This window comes from Camelina sativa, chromosome 9, assembly GCF_030686135.1.
Source record: "Camelina sativa cultivar CO46 ecotype springtype chromosome 9, ASM3068613v1".
In the NCBI taxonomy this organism is placed as follows: domain Eukaryota; kingdom Viridiplantae; phylum Streptophyta; class Magnoliopsida; order Brassicales; family Brassicaceae; genus Camelina; species Camelina sativa.
The window spans coordinates 43117469-43133204 of NC_141888.1; the positions used below are offsets into that span (position 1 = coordinate 43117469).

The 15736-nt window shown below is 33.5% G+C and overlaps 5 protein-coding genes and 1 non-coding gene across 8 annotated transcripts; 4 read left to right on the forward strand and 2 right to left on the reverse strand.

The window, feature by feature from the left end:
- Positions 1-2156: 2156 nt before the first annotated feature.
- Positions 2157-4053, reverse strand: LOC104714782 (V-type proton ATPase subunit E3). Its single transcript, XM_010432238.2, has 6 exons — positions 3728-4053; positions 3340-3440; positions 3007-3181; positions 2711-2907; positions 2529-2628; positions 2157-2397 (listed from the first exon to the last, which is right to left on the reverse strand). Exons 1-6 carry the CDS (start codon positions 3827-3829, stop codon positions 2359-2361), a joined length of 714 nt encoding a protein of 237 aa, XP_010430540.1. The 5' UTR covers positions 3830-4053; the 3' UTR covers positions 2157-2358.
- Positions 4054-6432: 2379 nt separating this feature from the next.
- On the forward strand, positions 6433-8651 carry LOC104716089 (putative inactive receptor-like protein kinase At1g64210). Its single transcript, XM_019230175.2, has 2 exons — positions 6433-7902; positions 7989-8651. Exons 1-2 carry the CDS (start codon positions 6702-6704, stop codon positions 8582-8584), a joined length of 1797 nt encoding a protein of 598 aa, XP_019085720.2. The 5' UTR covers positions 6433-6701; the 3' UTR covers positions 8585-8651.
- Positions 8652-8683: 32 nt separating this feature from the next.
- On the reverse strand, positions 8684-9144 carry LOC109126528 (mitochondrial import receptor subunit TOM7-2-like). The gene has a single exon (XM_019230176.2). The coding sequence runs from the start codon at positions 9053-9055 to the stop codon at positions 8801-8803; it is 255 nt and encodes an 84-aa protein (XP_019085721.1). The 5' UTR covers positions 9056-9144; the 3' UTR covers positions 8684-8800.
- Positions 9145-9268: 124 nt separating this feature from the next.
- Positions 9269-11283, forward strand: LOC104714783 (ubiquitin-conjugating enzyme E2 28). Of its 3 annotated transcripts, none has more exons than XM_010432239.3 (5): positions 9269-9453; positions 9575-9671; positions 10467-10594; positions 10671-10775; positions 10866-11283. In XM_010432239.3, the coding sequence occupies exons 2-5, from the start codon at positions 9602-9604 to the stop codon at positions 11007-11009; spliced, it is 447 nt and encodes a 148-aa protein (XP_010430541.1). In that variant the 5' UTR covers positions 9269-9453; positions 9575-9601; the 3' UTR covers positions 11010-11283. The 3 variants fall into 3 exon arrangements, with proteins under 3 accessions (XP_010430541.1, XP_010430542.1, XP_019085245.1); XM_010432240.3 differs by having other exon boundaries at positions 9314-9453; positions 9557-9671; XM_019229700.2 differs by having other exon boundaries at positions 9394-9453; positions 9588-9671.
- A 2182-nt stretch (positions 11284-13465) lies between these two features.
- On the forward strand, positions 13466-14107 carry LOC104714784 (uncharacterized). The gene is given in 2 exon segments (XM_010432243.3): positions 13466-13815; positions 13817-14107. Coding segments are annotated over 2 exon segments (357 nt in total). The 5' UTR covers positions 13466-13521; the 3' UTR covers positions 13880-14107.
- Positions 14108-14256: 149 nt separating this feature from the next.
- TRNAE-CUC (transfer RNA glutamic acid (anticodon CUC)) lies at positions 14257-14329 on the forward strand. Its single transcript has one exon. It is a non-coding gene; the product is annotated as a tRNA-Glu (tRNA).
- The last annotated feature ends 1407 nt before the right edge of the window (positions 14330-15736 follow it).

The window sequence follows — 15736 nt, forward strand, 5'->3', positions numbered from 1 at the left end:
GTGGATGAATAAAAAACATGACAAGAGTTTTTCGACCAAAGCACTGACCAAAGGACTAAACTTCTCAACTTAGCTAAGTAGCTAGTAATCCAGTTTTATGTCAAAAGCACAAATTATTGTCGTGTTTAAACTATGTCAATACGTATATTTGTGATTTGTGTTTTTATATTTTATACGATTGTAATACGGAAATGTTGAAACCTTACACATCCTTTATAGACTTATTGTTAATTAGTTGGTGGGAAGTGGGAACAACAACTTCCCGGTAACCAAACCGATCGATTTGGTATGTAGTAGCCAAATTATGAGAGCACAAGTCGACTTTTTTAACCAAAAGATTACACTTTATTTATTGGAAAAAAATCCTAGTTATATATATATACTAGAATTTGCACACGCGCACGCGCGGGATTTTAATTTAAAATATTTTTTATCAACAGAAATTGTTGAGCTCAAATATAATAATTCCAACTTTTGAGTATAAATATATAACTTACTTTACTCAATGATATACAACATATATATTTTTAAGACAATATTTCTTTGTTATATCTATTTGCGATTTTACGTGGGATTTTAGTTAAATTTTTTATCAATAAGAATCATTTAATATGAATATAATTTAAAGATTAAAGGATAAATCTATATAAATACCGTACTTATTTTACTAATCTATATATAACATATATTGTCTGGTGTCGCAATAATATTGTCGACAAAATTTTTTATCTTTAAAAGAGTTTATTCCATATTCATATCCCACGAAAACATAATTTTAAAAGTTCTAACGTCAATGTCGATCATTGACCTAATTATAGAGACAATTTAAACATATCGATATCCAACATTAAATGCAAATATACAAAGTTTCATGAACAGTTTTACTGCTATGTCGCTACAATGAGATTGTCCAAATGCATCATCTGTCATAATATAATTTCAGACTAAGTCAAAAATGCTTAAATGATGAAATATTTAAACCCCACAATGAATATTTATTCATTAATCCAAGCTACATATATTTCTAAAATCTCATATGCTATTTGCAGATGTTAATATTGTGATGTAACCCCATCTTCGTCTTCTAAAAAAAAATATAGTATACTTTAAATATGTTGTTTTGCCATTGTTTTGGGTTTTTTTTTTTTGAACAAATTCCAATGTTTTGGGTTAAAAGAATTTGACTATATATAGATATATATATGTTATATTTGTTATATATATTTTATATCATGTTATAAAATTGTAGCTCCACCTTATAAGATATGCTACACAAATCACATGCCACTTTTTGTAACGGCTTGTATATTATTTTTTCTATATTTCCTGACCATTGATTTTGTTTTTTAGATAGATTATTTTTTCAAAAATTTTTTTCATAGTTTTCCCAAATAAAAGTGTGCCCCTTTGTTTTAGATCAAAACTTTTAAGTTAAGTTAAGTTAAGTAATTAATATTTTCTTTCTTATAAGTAAAATTTAATAATAAATCTTTATAGTATATGTTTCTTAGAAACTAATGTTTCACTTCAATTTTATTTTCATGTTTAGATTTTTATAAATACAATTACATAACTTGTTTTTTTTATTCCACCATGCATTAAAATCTTACTTACATTCTAAAACCCATTAACCCAATCTAAATTTTGGAATATAATCATTTTTTGGTAATAATTTTAATAATAATGTTATTACTAAAACAAATTTATTGTATTATTTTTACTATTTTAAAATTTTCATTAAATTTACTTAATTCATTTTTAGATAGTTATTAATTTTATTATTTACTAAAAAATTATATTATTATTTATACTATTCTAAAATTTAATTAATTTTAGTTAATTCGTTTGTTATTTACTTTTACTGTTATTAATTATAATTAATAAATATGCAATTAATGAATATTAAAAATAATTATTTTTATGCAAAAAAAAAAGTTGATTAGGTGGTTGGTGATGTGGAGGAAGGAGAAGTGAGCAAAGTTAACTTTATATATATAGATATCAAAATAAAAAGTATGTGAATGTAACGAAGAAGGGGGAGACTTTGACCCTCTTGTGACGCTTTGTTTCTTTCTTGCAGTCAACCATGTGTCAGTAAGGACAAGTACTAAATCTAGGACGCTTTGTTGCACGCACATCAACAAAAAAGTGACCAGTAGAGCAACTTACACTTTATTATTACATCACCAAACCCAAACAAATAATGAACTAAAGTTAACAACAAAAGTCCAATGCCCATCAACAAGTACATTACACAAAGTTTCAAAAAAAAAATGGTGACAATAGAAAGAAATGGATAAATGGAGAGCCACAAATTTTTCTTGGTTATATATAAAGTTGGAGGAGTCATTTCATCATTCAAGCTTCACCAACCTTGCCAATGAGCGACTTTCGGATCTACACACATTCAAGAACAAAAGTTTAAATGCTTAAAAGAAGATCAAATTGGAGGACAAATGGGAAGAGTAGTTTTGAAAGCAATGAGACTACTGCAAATTTAGGAGAGCAAATGGGGGATTTTGTCTAACCTCGGGAAGTTTCTTGCGGAAGGCAACCTCCAACCTCGCATCAAGCGTGTTTTCACACACGATTTTCCCATCACGAGAAGCCAACACCACTCCTCCTGCACTGTTGTATATATATCCACAAGTGTCATCAATTTGGTATTAGAGTTTTGGTTCTTTCATAGTTTTGATGGAAATTTAATTACCAGGAAAGGGCATGAGGATCATCATCTGAAGGAGCAGGAGGAAGGAAAACGTCCTTGTCGACAACGATCTCAGGAGCATGAACCTTTGCTTTCTCACAATATTCCTCAGTCGCTTCATCCAGCATAGACTCAACCATGTGAAGATCTTCTTCACGACAACGCAGTAACACTGCAGGCTCTTTCAATCTAAGCAAACACTACAAATCACATCCCAAACACAAAATTTAGAGAACAATTATTACAGAGAAAAGAACAAATGAGCTTTCTTTGTAATTTAACTTAAGACTGATCAGAACCTGGACAATGAGATCTTTCAAGAGATGTTTATACTGACGGTGATGAAGGTTGAAAAAGCCATGTTGGCTAACTTTCAAGAGTTTCTTAGCAGCCTCTTCTTTCATTGCATTGACAATGTCATCTTGAGCTTGTAGAACCTTGATCCTCGACGCATTCAGTTGCATTGAGTAATCACTATTACAGAGAACATAGACAATTAGCCGTGGCCTAAAATCAAGACATAACCACACTCTATCTATATTTCTTAAAAGAAACAAAGAGGAACACATAATTTTCAGATCTCAGTACAAACAGAGGAGGAGGAGGAGAGTGAGAAAGATGTGAGAGCTCACATCTTCTTTCTGACATCGACCTGTTTCTCCTTCTTCTCATACTCTTGTTTAATCTTCTTCTTCTCTGCTTCAACTATCTGCAACTTCTCAATGTTGAATTCCTGTAACATCAACCACATGTAACCCACATTACCACACAAAGTTAGATCAAAACCCTTTGCTCAGATCACAAATATAACCCCACAGAGCCTATGAACTTGTTGACGGAAAAATCTTAAGATCCGAAGATCAAGTGTAATAGTCACACAAGAGTCAAGAACTTTTCAGAAGAAAGATCAAAATGCTCACACAATACATTGTGCAGTGTAGTGAATATTCCGGAGAACTTAACACGAAATAGACAAGTAAGATCAAGAGATCGAGAGAGAGAGAGAGAAGATTTACGGACTTCTTCAGCGGAGATAGAGATCTCATTGGCCTTTTCTTCAGCTTCCTGGCGGAAAAAGCTAAGCATCTGGTGGAACTGGTTGACAACTTCGGCATCGTTCATCTTTTTCGCCTCTTAGCGGAGAGAATTACAAAACCAGTGTGAGAGAGATGTTGTTGTTGTAATGGAGTAGAGAAGAGATATATGGATGATGAAGAAGCCGTTTCGTCTTCGTTATTATTATGGTGGGTTTGGGTCACAGAATCAGCAGTTATGTTGTTCATCCAACTAGAAGATTGGGACTATAGAATTAAAGTCTAGAACCATCCCCATCTCACTCACGTCACGTGTTTCTCATTTTTATGTCAGTAAATATACATTAATCATATTATTTAGAAACAAATCTCATTTTTATTTTCATATGCATTATAACATTAAATTTTACAAATTATATAGATGTACTTTTATACATTTTTCTATCTTCTTATTTTTTTCTTTGTAAGGAGTATTATTTAATTGTAATCACTAATTTGTGGCTATAATTACTAATTTCTTTCTTTTTTTCACTCAAAATTTTATCAAGCCCTTTTTTTTTTTATTGTGTGTATCTGTCCCAATTTCCAAGTCTTAGTATTGGATGAATGATTTCTAAATCCATATGGAATTGTAAATTCTAGAAATCAAAATACATGGATTTTGAAATAACATGTTTTATCCTTGGATTTGAATCCTTCTATTTTACACTTTCAAATCCATACAAATCCATTTAAAACATATTATGGATTTTGAAATCCAAAAACAAATCATTAAATGAATAACATGGGATTTTAACAAGTATTTGTAAATCATAGAACCAATAACACATCATTTTGATAAGTATTTTAAAATCAATGATTGAATAACACATAATTTTTGTCTGGATTTCCAAATCCATTAAAATAATAGAACCAATAACCCCTCTTAGTCACATTTGTTAGCAAAAAGCAAATTTCTAACCACTTATAGTTTTTGAATATGATTTATATATTAAATTATATATTGATTTGAGTTTATAAATATATTGAAATAATATATTATATGTGTTGGTTTGGATTTATTTAAATTAATATATTATAATTTTTGTTTAATAACTTTTTAAAAATGTTTATTAATATCTATTTTATTTAATATAATGTGGCATTATTTGATTGGTTTAAACAAGAGAGGTGAATACGTTGCACATAATCGTCGGAGGTGTGTCTATTCTCGCTCCGGAACCGGATAAATTGTGAGAAAATTAAAACTATCGTCTACATGTTGATTGAACCCTGGTCCCCTACATTCGACGGGACACCTTAACCTTTGTACCATTTTAGATCATCGCCACTTAAACACAAAACTAATATATATATATATACCCGATTACCAATAACATTATATTAAACATTTGATAGAATATGTTTGATATTATAAGTATATGTATGTATATATATATAATATATATGTATTTACACTTCCAACGCGTACTCAGTTCCTAATTTTTTCAAAAATATTGTTTCTACGCTTTCAAATATTTCCGCTTCCGTGTATCCGCTTCCAATTCCATGCAGCTTAGATAAGTACCATACAAGTACATTTTTTTGCGACGGACACTTTTGTAAAATCTGAGAATGTGGAATATCTCACTGCCCCGAGTACATTTTCTTGTAAGTCTCTTTATACCTTTATTTTCTTGTAATACTACATGAACTATCTTTATGTTTGTTTTATGTAGTAGTACACCTGATTTTTTTTTAAAAAAAATCTAATATAACTATATATAATAGAATATGCAGAAATGACTATTTGAAGACTTTATTTTCTTTTTTGCAAGACTCAATTACAAAATATGGATGCGAGGAGAAACAAAAGCAATACTTTTTTACCAAAAAAAAAAAAAAAGCAATACTTGGAAGAGACGAAAGAGAAGGATTAGTGCATTATGTGTAAATCACCATATATCTTGTATGAATAATAATAGCAAGAAAGAAAGAGTATAGTACTTTTATAGGCCCAATCCCTTAGATACGAGTATGGTATTTTATAAGCCCAATTCCTAAGATATGTTATTTCTTTGTAGAGCCCAATCAATCGGAAATCCTTATTTTTTTTCCGACATAAAAAAAAAAAATATTAATAAAGAGTATGGTATTTCTTTATCACGTCACGTGTTTCTCATTTTTATGTCAATAAATATACATCAATCATATTATTGAGAAACAAATCTCATTTTATTTTCATATGCATTATAACATTAAATTTTACAAATTATATAGATGTATTTTTATATATTTTCCTTAATATAATAATATGTATGTGTGAATCTATCTTCTAATTTTTTTCTTTGTAAGGAGTATTATTTAATTGTAATCACTCATTTCTTTCTTTTTTTTTTCACTCAAAATTTTATCAAGCCCTTGTTTCTGTGTGTCATTGTGTGTATCTGTCCCAATTTCTAAGTCCTAGTCACATTTGTTAGCAAAAAAAAGCAAATTTTTAACCACTTCTAGTTTTTGAATATGATTTCTTTTTTTTTTTTTTTTTTGTCAACAGTGTTGGATATGATTATAAATAATGAATAGAGATAAGCTCAATTCTCAAAAATTAACAACTCTTATTAATTATTTTGTGAGCCAAAAAACCTCTGAATTTTTCCGCGCTTACGTTACATGCTTACCAGTAAAGAGATATATTAGCCGTTAGTGTGTGTGAAAATGCTTTGAAGCCAATGAGTTTATAAGTACTCAACGATCATAAGCTTCAGTGCATAGAAACGGTCAACGTTTCTTTTGTTTTCTCTGCTTATAAAAGTGAAGACTTTTTTTTTTTGGTTCGCCGGCTAAAACCTGCCGGCGTATCTTTTGAAACCTCACTTTCATAATTCTTTTTTTAATCCTTACAAACTTCTCAAGCTAAAGAATAATTCTCTGTTTTTCCTTTTTACAGTTTGAAACAAAAAAAAACTAGTTTCTTCACAATGCATATCTTCTTCTTCTTCTTCTTCTTCTTCTCTTTGATTCTCTGTTTTGTTCAGATTTCTTCATCTCAGACTCTTGAAGAAGACAAGAAAGCTTTGCTTGATTTCTTGTCTCATTTAAGTTCGTCTCATCTCCTTTGGAACCAGAGCTCTCCGGTTTGTCATCGCTGGACCGGAGTTACCTGCAACGCAAACCGTGATCGAGTTGTATCCGTTAGATTGCCTGCGGTTGGATTCAACGGTTTGATTCCTCCTTTCACCATCAGTCGTCTCTCTTCTCTCAAGGTTTTAAGCCTTCGAAATAACCATTTCACCGGAGACTTCCCTTCTGATTTCATCAATCTCAACAACTTGACTCATCTCTATCTACAACACAACCGCCTCTCTGGTCCTTTACCATCGATTCTCTCCGAGTTAAAGAATCTCAAGGTTCTTGATCTGTCTAACAATGGATTCAACGGAAGCATCCCAGCTTCTCTTTCGGGTTTGACCAGCCTTAGAGTCTTGAACCTCGCAAACAATTCCTTCTCTGGAGAAATCCCCGATCTTGATCTTCCAAAGCTGAGTCAACTCAACTTGTCCAACAACAAGCTCGTCGGTACAATACCAAAGTCTCTTCAAAGATTCCAAAGTTCAGCCTTTTCTGGCAACAACACTACCGAGAGGAAGAAGGAACAACAACACAAGATTCCTTTCGGGTTAAACCAGATTGCTTTCCTACTGATTCTGGCTGCAGCTTGCGTGTTAGGTGTCTTTGGGTTCTCCGTTATAATGATCGCTTGCTGCCTACGGAAGAAATGCTTCCCAGGGAAACTGAGGAAGAGAGACTCGTCTTCTGCTCCTCCAGGAAACTGGACGTCTAGAGATGATAACACTGAAGAAGGCGGGAAGATCATATTTTTCGGGGGAAAAAACCATTCCTTTGATTTAGATGATTTGCTAACCTCATCTTCAGAAGTTTTGGGGAAGGGTGCTTTTGGGGCAACCTATATGGTAACAATGGAGGACATGAGCACGGTCGTAGTGAAGAGACTGAAGGAAGTTGTAGTTGGAAGACGAGAGTTCGAGCAGCAAATGGAGATCATTGGTATGATCAGACATGAGAATGTAGCTGAGCTTAAGGCTTACTACTATTCCAAAGACGATAAGCTCGCTGTTTATAGCTATTACAGTCAAGGAAGCCTCTTCGAATTACTGCACGGTTAGTTACTCTTTCACTTTCTCATTCTTATGTTTAGTCAAAAGCAACAATGAGTAAACAACAAAAAGTTTCAATTTTGATTGCAGGAAACAGAGGAAGGTATCGTCGAGTACCGTTAGATTGGGATGCAAGATTGAAAATAGCAACTGGGGCAGTGAGAGGGCTGGCTAAAATCCATGAAGGGAACAATGGTAAACTCATCCACGGGAACATCAAGTCCTCAAACATCTTCTTAGACTCACAATGCTATGGCTGCGTAGGCGATCTTGGCTTGACGACAATCATGAGATCTCTGCCTCAAACCACTTGCCTTAATTCAGGTTACCACGCACCTGAAATAACAGACACGAGAAGAAGCACACAGTCTTCAGACGTATACAGCTTCGGTGTGGTTTTACTCGAGCTCTTGACAGGGAAATCACCAGTAAGTCCAGCGGCATTAGTAACAACACAAGGCGAAAACATGGATTTAGCTAGCTGGATAAGAAATGTGGTGGCGAATGAGTGGACAGGGGAGGTTTTTGACATGGAGATACTGAGTCAATCAGGTGGTTTCGAGGAAGAAATGGTAGAGATGTTGCAAATAGGATTGGCTTGTGTTGCTCTGAAGCAACAAGATCGACCTCATATATCTCAAGTTTTGAAATTGATTGAAGATATTCGATCAACTGATGCAGAATGAGAGAACAAACACAAAGTTGTAGCCTTTTAAAGCAATTCTTTTATTGAATTTGAGAAGTGAAATGCTATTTGAGTGATTGGTTACAGTAAACAGAGCAGATTTTGTAAAAAAAAAGAATGAAACTTTGAATTATAAATTCAGAAACAAATACAAATCCATTTCATATATCGAGAAAAGAACATAACTGAAAGCAACAGTACTAAGGAAGAAGAAGATTCAAAAGGGACTGATAAGCTGAAAGAGATGAGGTTTAGGATCTGAATTCATGCCGATGATGATGATGAGAGGGATGAGACCATAGTGAGTGGCGACTTTGGCTTTCTTCAATGACCAGTTTGTCCAATCCTTGATGACCTCGAACTTGGAAGACACAGACGAGGAGGAGGAGGAAGAAGTTGAAGTTGATCCTCCCTTTGATCCTTTTGTTGTTTTTCCTTTGAATTTTAGCTTCAACGGACCCTTAGCCGCCATTGATTCTGATCTCTATCTCTCTTTGTGTCAGTCAGTACTTTGGGAAGACGAAATGTCGATTTCGCTGGAAGACAAACAAAAACCCTAAGGGTTTAAGGCTAATCCCTTTTTAAAGCATGTATGAAACACTCTACCTCACTCAGAGGTTCTCCTTTTTAATTATTTATATCCAAAATTAATTATTATTCTCTGGCTGGCTGGAAAATAGCTGGCAATTATTAATTCAGGAGGTCATTATAAATATCTTCTTTTTATTTTATTTTATTTTATTTTAATTATTATTTTATATTTGCTTTTAGGTCTCTCAAATCAAAGGTTCTCTCTTCATCTCTGTCTCTTTCTCAGAAATCAGCTGCAGGAGTGAATCGTGAAGCGAGTTTTGGAGGATCTGTTTTGAGGTAATAAAAGCTTTTTTTTTTTTGTTCTGAAAGTTTTTTTCAACCTTAACTCGTTCCTTTGTTTCGTTTATCCTTTTACGTTACTGAATCTGAATCGATCTAGGGTTTTTTTGTTTCTTAGGATTGGATCTAAGGAGTTTGTTGAGAAATGGCTTCGAAACGGATCTTGAAAGAGCTCAAGGATCTTCAGAAGGATCCTCCAACCTCCTGCAGTGCTGGTTTGTACTTCATCTCTTCTTCTCTTTCTCTTTGTTGTTCTAGATCTTATATCTAAAATAAAAAGTGAAATCTTTTTGTGTTTTAATCACTGAGAACATAGTTTCTCTAGAGATCTTGAGTATACCCAGTTGAAATTTGAGTCTCTTTCTTAGAATCGTACATACTTACTGATGGGTGAAGTGACTATAAATCAATAAGATAACTGTTAAAAGTTGAGATTTTTTTTTCTTACTAGAAGCTTCTGGGTACTGATTTTAGATCTATCTTATGATCATAGATTCATAGTTTTGGAGATAGCAATTGAAAATTGATATTTTTTTTTTCCTTAGGATTGAGCTTTTGGTGCATATCATAGATTTCAATCATTTCATCCTGCTTGTTTATCTAAGTATACATTAATGGATATCACAAACTTGTTCCTCGCAATGAGGGTCCGGATCTTCTTTACTGTAACACCGTTTCAGATCAGGATAAATGGACGGTCTTACTTGTTCTTCAGTTTTGAGTAGAAAGCTGTTAAGTCTTTTTGTTAGTTTTATCTATTGTATTTGGGTGTTATACGTGTCTTTTAAATTGTGAAAGTGTAGAATGAATTGGTATTGTTGGTCCCCATAGAGTCAGAGGTTGTTTTAGTAGATTCTCAAACTGCTCATTGCATTCTTCTGCTAGAGAAGTCTCAATAAACTGCTTTCGCATGAGTCTTTCTGTGTTATTGTGTGTATTCCTGTTAATGCCTTATCAAAGCTAAACTTTCTATTTTTTTTTTCTTGTATGAACCATTGTGAATCCTCAAGGCCCTGTTGCGGAAGACATGTTTCATTGGCAAGCTACGATCATGGGTCCGTCCGAGAGTCCTTATTCAGGCGGTGTCTTTCTCGTGACCATTCACTTCCCTCCGGATTATCCCTTCAAACCACCAAAGGTGAATATCATTTTCACCAAATTGACATCATTGAATGGGTTCTAGTGGAATTGAAATGAACCTTTTTCCCTTGCAGGTTGCGTTTAGGACCAAAGTGTTTCATCCTAATGTCAACAGCAACGGGAGCATTTGCCTCGACATCCTGAAAGAACAATGGAGCCCTGCACTCACCATATCAAAGGTGAAAAAAAACACTCGTTTACCAATAGCAATAGAGATATAGATAATGAATCTACTCTGATTTTAATCCGATCTTATTGTGAACTTATAGGTGTTGCTTTCGATCTGTTCATTGTTAACGGACCCAAACCCAGATGATCCTTTGGTTCCTGAGATTGCTCACATGTACAAAACCGACAGAGCCAAGTATGAGTCTACTGCCCGAAGCTGGACTCAGAAGTATGCAATGGGATGAAGTTTGATCCCTGAAGACTCGGTTTTAAGAGAGGGAGAGAGAAAGAGAGAGAGAGGACTTCTTTCACATAGGATCTTCCATGAAATAAGTTAGATTCCTATGCTTGATCTCCTTGTTTCAAACATCTTTGATGCAAACAAACAAAAAAAAAAAAACACATTTCGTCTCCTCTTTTATCCCTTTGTTTCATTTCTTTGTTTTTCATGCAACTACTAAGAAAAGTATTATGTAAAGCTGGACGAAGTTAAGAAAAAAAAAATGAACTATTTTGAAAGTGTTAACTTTTATATGAACTATACTAAGATAGGTTGAAAGTTTTTGGAAAAGGGTTATGATAAATAAGTTGTTTTTGCATTACACAAACACAATCCACGTTATTACACGAAACCCAAAACTAGCATTTCTATAAATTCCTAAAGCTTATATTAGCTAGCATTACTTTTGGGCTATATTTACATAACAGCTAAATTATGTTCATGTTGCTAAAAGAAGCTAAAACGCCAATGCCATACAATGGGAACCCTTAATTATTCTATAAATACTTAAGAGATCCTCTTAGAAAACAAGACGAATCCCAAACAAACAACAAGACATGATGAAGATCGTAGCATTGTTCCTTATCGCATTCGCCATAGTCTCGGCATCATTCCCTCCTTCAACAGAAGCTACCGCTGCCAGCGGCAGTACTTCCAAGAGGAGTGGAGAAGCATGTGATACAACTCCGAAAAAGTTGAATGCGCTTCAGCTTTGCTTTGACGGTATGTCTCGGGGATTGGAGCTGCCGAACTCATGTTGTGAGACAATGAATGAGACCCAAGACTGCCTGTGTGATGAAATTAAACACCGTGTCACCTTGAATAGAAGTGTCATTAGATCCCATCTCAAATCTTGTGGTGTTCCCGAGCCCAAATACAAAGAGTGCACTATTCCCGAGAGGAGTGGAGAAGCATGTGGTACAACTCCGAAAAAACTGAATGCGCTTCAGCTTTGCTTTGACGGTATGTCTCGGGGATTGGAGCTGCCGAACTCATGTTGTGAGACAATGAAAGAGACCCAAGCATGCATGTGTGATGAAATTAAACACCGTGTCACCCTCAGTAAAAGTGTCATTAGCTCTCAGCTCAAGTCTTGTGGTGTTCCCGAGCCCAAATGTTGAAAATAATAACAATGTGGTGCCAACACCCAACCATATACCGAAGATACGTTGAGTCGTGTCTTTGACTCTCTTTCTTGTTAGGAACATTGTCTTCACCTTTCTCATTTCTCTTGTTTGTAAGAAGAATTAATTAATGATTCCACATATATGTATATTTTTTTAAAAAAACTAAAGAATATAAGGTTGACTTTGATATATATCTACCATTAAAATCTTGTCTTCTTATTACATTACTTTGATTGAGACCACCAACACAATACAGCAAAAACGTTGGAACAAACTACCCATTGAACTTGTGAGATTGAGGAACAAACTACCCATTTTCTCAATGGTTATTTATTGCTTTACGTTCTGAAATTAAAGCAAGACCACTCACCTTTTGATATCCTTCAACTCACGGTACATGAGAGACAAATGATTGGAAGTTTGGACATGTTGTTGCTTAGCGCGCGGAACATGTTGGCTTTTAAATTTTTGGAGAAGACTCATTTATACTTGGTCTACGTAGAAAAATTGTGAAATTGAAAGATACGATTATATCACAAATTTAAATAATAATTTCCGAGTCGTCTAGTTTTTCCAGTTTAATGGAACCATTAAGCGCTGCCTCTACTTATCTTAATAAAATGGGAGGAGCGTGATTATAATTACCTGTGAGGTACTTATATGATCAAGGCACTTTTTGAAGACGTAAAACAGAAAGTATATTTTTTTCTTTTCAATATGGACTTTCACTTTAACATCTTCATCTTTGCTGTATTTTTTTAGAAAAATAATTCTTAATTTACTTTATGAAATGGAACGCGGCAGCATAAGCCTTATATCATATAACAACAGAACATCAATAAATTGTAGATATTGGTTCGAAGTGTTTGGTAATGGGTTGTCATTTGAATTTTTTTTTTTGTTTGTTTCAATTGTTAAAATTGAGGTTTGTATGAAATTTAATTTTTCGTTTAATTTATGCATGTCTCATTAATTTTCTTTATATATTTAACCTGATAAGTAGATGTAAAATTTAGTAATTGATTTCTAATCAACCAATTAAAATTTCAAAAATAATTAAAATTATTTTCATATTAAAATAATCTATTACATGGATCCTAATTTAGTATTTCTATAAATTTCTCAAACTCAATGTGGAAAAGCGATTTAGCCTTACATTTAGGCTATATTTAAATAACAATTATTTATGGTCAGGTTTATTAACAAAAACACGTTCATTACGCAATACCATACAATTGGAATCCTTAATTATCTAATATATATATACCTAATCAAGTTCTCAATTTTTATCTTAGGAATAAATCTGAAGTATTAATCTGCTATAGATATATCTAAACAAATAAACTATCCATGAAGACCGTCGCGTTGTTGCTCATCACATTCGTCGTACTCTTTGCATCGTTACCTCTTCCGATAAAAACTATCAATGCCGGCGGCAGTAGATCCGAGGGGAATGGAAAATCATGTGATAAAAGTAAGATTCAGACGTGCTTGTATTCTCTTGGTAGTGAATTAAAGATTTCAGTTTCATGTTGTGACATTTTGAAAGAGCAGCAATCATGTCTGTGTGATGTAATTAAAACCACCAAGAGCAAAGCCCTTATCTCTCGTCTCGAATCGTGTGGTATTCCTAAACCAAAATGTTGAAGATAACAACAATATGATGCGAACACGGAACAGACTGGTCCGAGATACAAAACCGAACTAATTAAGCGGTTTCTCATTTTTTTTTTAATATGTATATATAACGATTTTGCGTAATTAAATTGCATTCTAGTGTCTAATGTTTACATGAAAACTTTCTCCACATTTCCAACTTAATTCCCTTGTATTTGTAAAGTTATATTCCTATCTGTACATAAGAATCAATGATTTCATTATCATATTTTGTATTGTATATCTATTTGAACAATAAAATAAAAGATACTTTTATTTACCATGATTTTTAATTTCTAAATTATGTTCCTATATGTTATGCTACATGTCTTGTATGATGCTAACAAGTTGTTCTTAAAAAATCACGCACAGCGATGCAACATTCAATAATAAAGGTTATATACATCATATGTAAATAACAAAACAAAATCCGTCGTAGTCTAGCTGGTTAGGATACTCGGCTCTCACCCGAGAGACCCGGGTTCGAGTCCCGGCGACGGAGACATTTTTTTTTAAAATTGTTTTCCACTTTCCTATTTTACTATAAAAAAAAACGGATTGTGGTTCAATCTGGTTATGCAAAACCAAGGGTGAGTACCAAAATGGACTATGTTAGTCGTTAGATGTGCCATGATTAGTGTTTATGTCCATCAAAACAAGGATTAGATTCCATCATTTCATCCACGGCCTTCTTTTTTTCATCAGCACAAGCATCCTCCATGTTCATCTGTTCGATTCTTAGTAACAAATCAAAAATTTGATGCGTAGACATGACTAATTAAAGCGGAAAGACTAGGTAACTCAATCAAATCAAATATAATGCACATAAGATGTACATGACAGACAAATAAACATTACTTGTTGGGTTATTATTATTTAACTTGTAAGTTTATTTTTTGATTGCTAAGTGATTAATTTTTTCATTCAAAAAAATAAAAATAAATAAATGGTTAATTTGATGCATTTCGATTGTTTTTGACAAAGGTTTGAATTTGGTGAAAATACACTAATTTGACTTGAAACTGAAGTGGGATACATTGTTCACATGCGAAAGAAGCATATCGGGAGAACCTCCTCAGGCTCAGGGTAAATATAGTTTAAGTTTTAACAGGTTAAGTATAGAATAACCGAAGATAAAGCTCAGATAAAATATTGTCTAACGGCCGGGTTGGTTTGTGTTTTACATAGCTGAAGTTGCAACTGAGCTGCTGCTGGCTGTAACTAACATGGAGAATGATGCTAGTGCTGAGCAAAAAGAGAAGGCCATACATGAATTGATGGAATCGGCCACACGGTTGCTAAATGAGTCTGGCATTGGTGAGGAAGAGATAATGAAGTTCCAGAAAGATGTGACTGATGCCATTTTGGCAATTGAAAAGCTGGGCAAGGAAGACAAAGATGTCTAGACTAAGAAGATTAGACTGGAGTGATGCTGAGGGACTGCTGCGTGATATGATTGAAAGGCGGATCAATCCTAATTTTTTCACTTTCAAAACTTTGATTTCAACGAAGGGAAGTTCTCTGTGTTTGTTATTTTTTATGTGAAACTTCACTGGTTCTTTTGAATTTTGAAACTCAGCCATTATTAACTTATTAGGAATTTTGTTATTTTTTATGTGAAACTTCAGTTAAGTTCTTTCGAATTTTGAGACTCAGCCGCCATTATTATTACCTTATCATTCAGTTTATGTAATTTTATGGTTAGGCTGCTTCAGATTGACGACGCACTAGGTGTTCTCTGAACCAACCATTCCCTCCTTTTGTCTTAACCAGAAGTTGGTTTGATTAAATTTAAACAGGTAATGTTTATACAATTAATCACTTAAATTTAATTTATTAATCATTTAAGCAATAGTCTGTCTAATTTTGGCACACACCCTCCATTGGCTAAATGGTAAATCAAACCGGA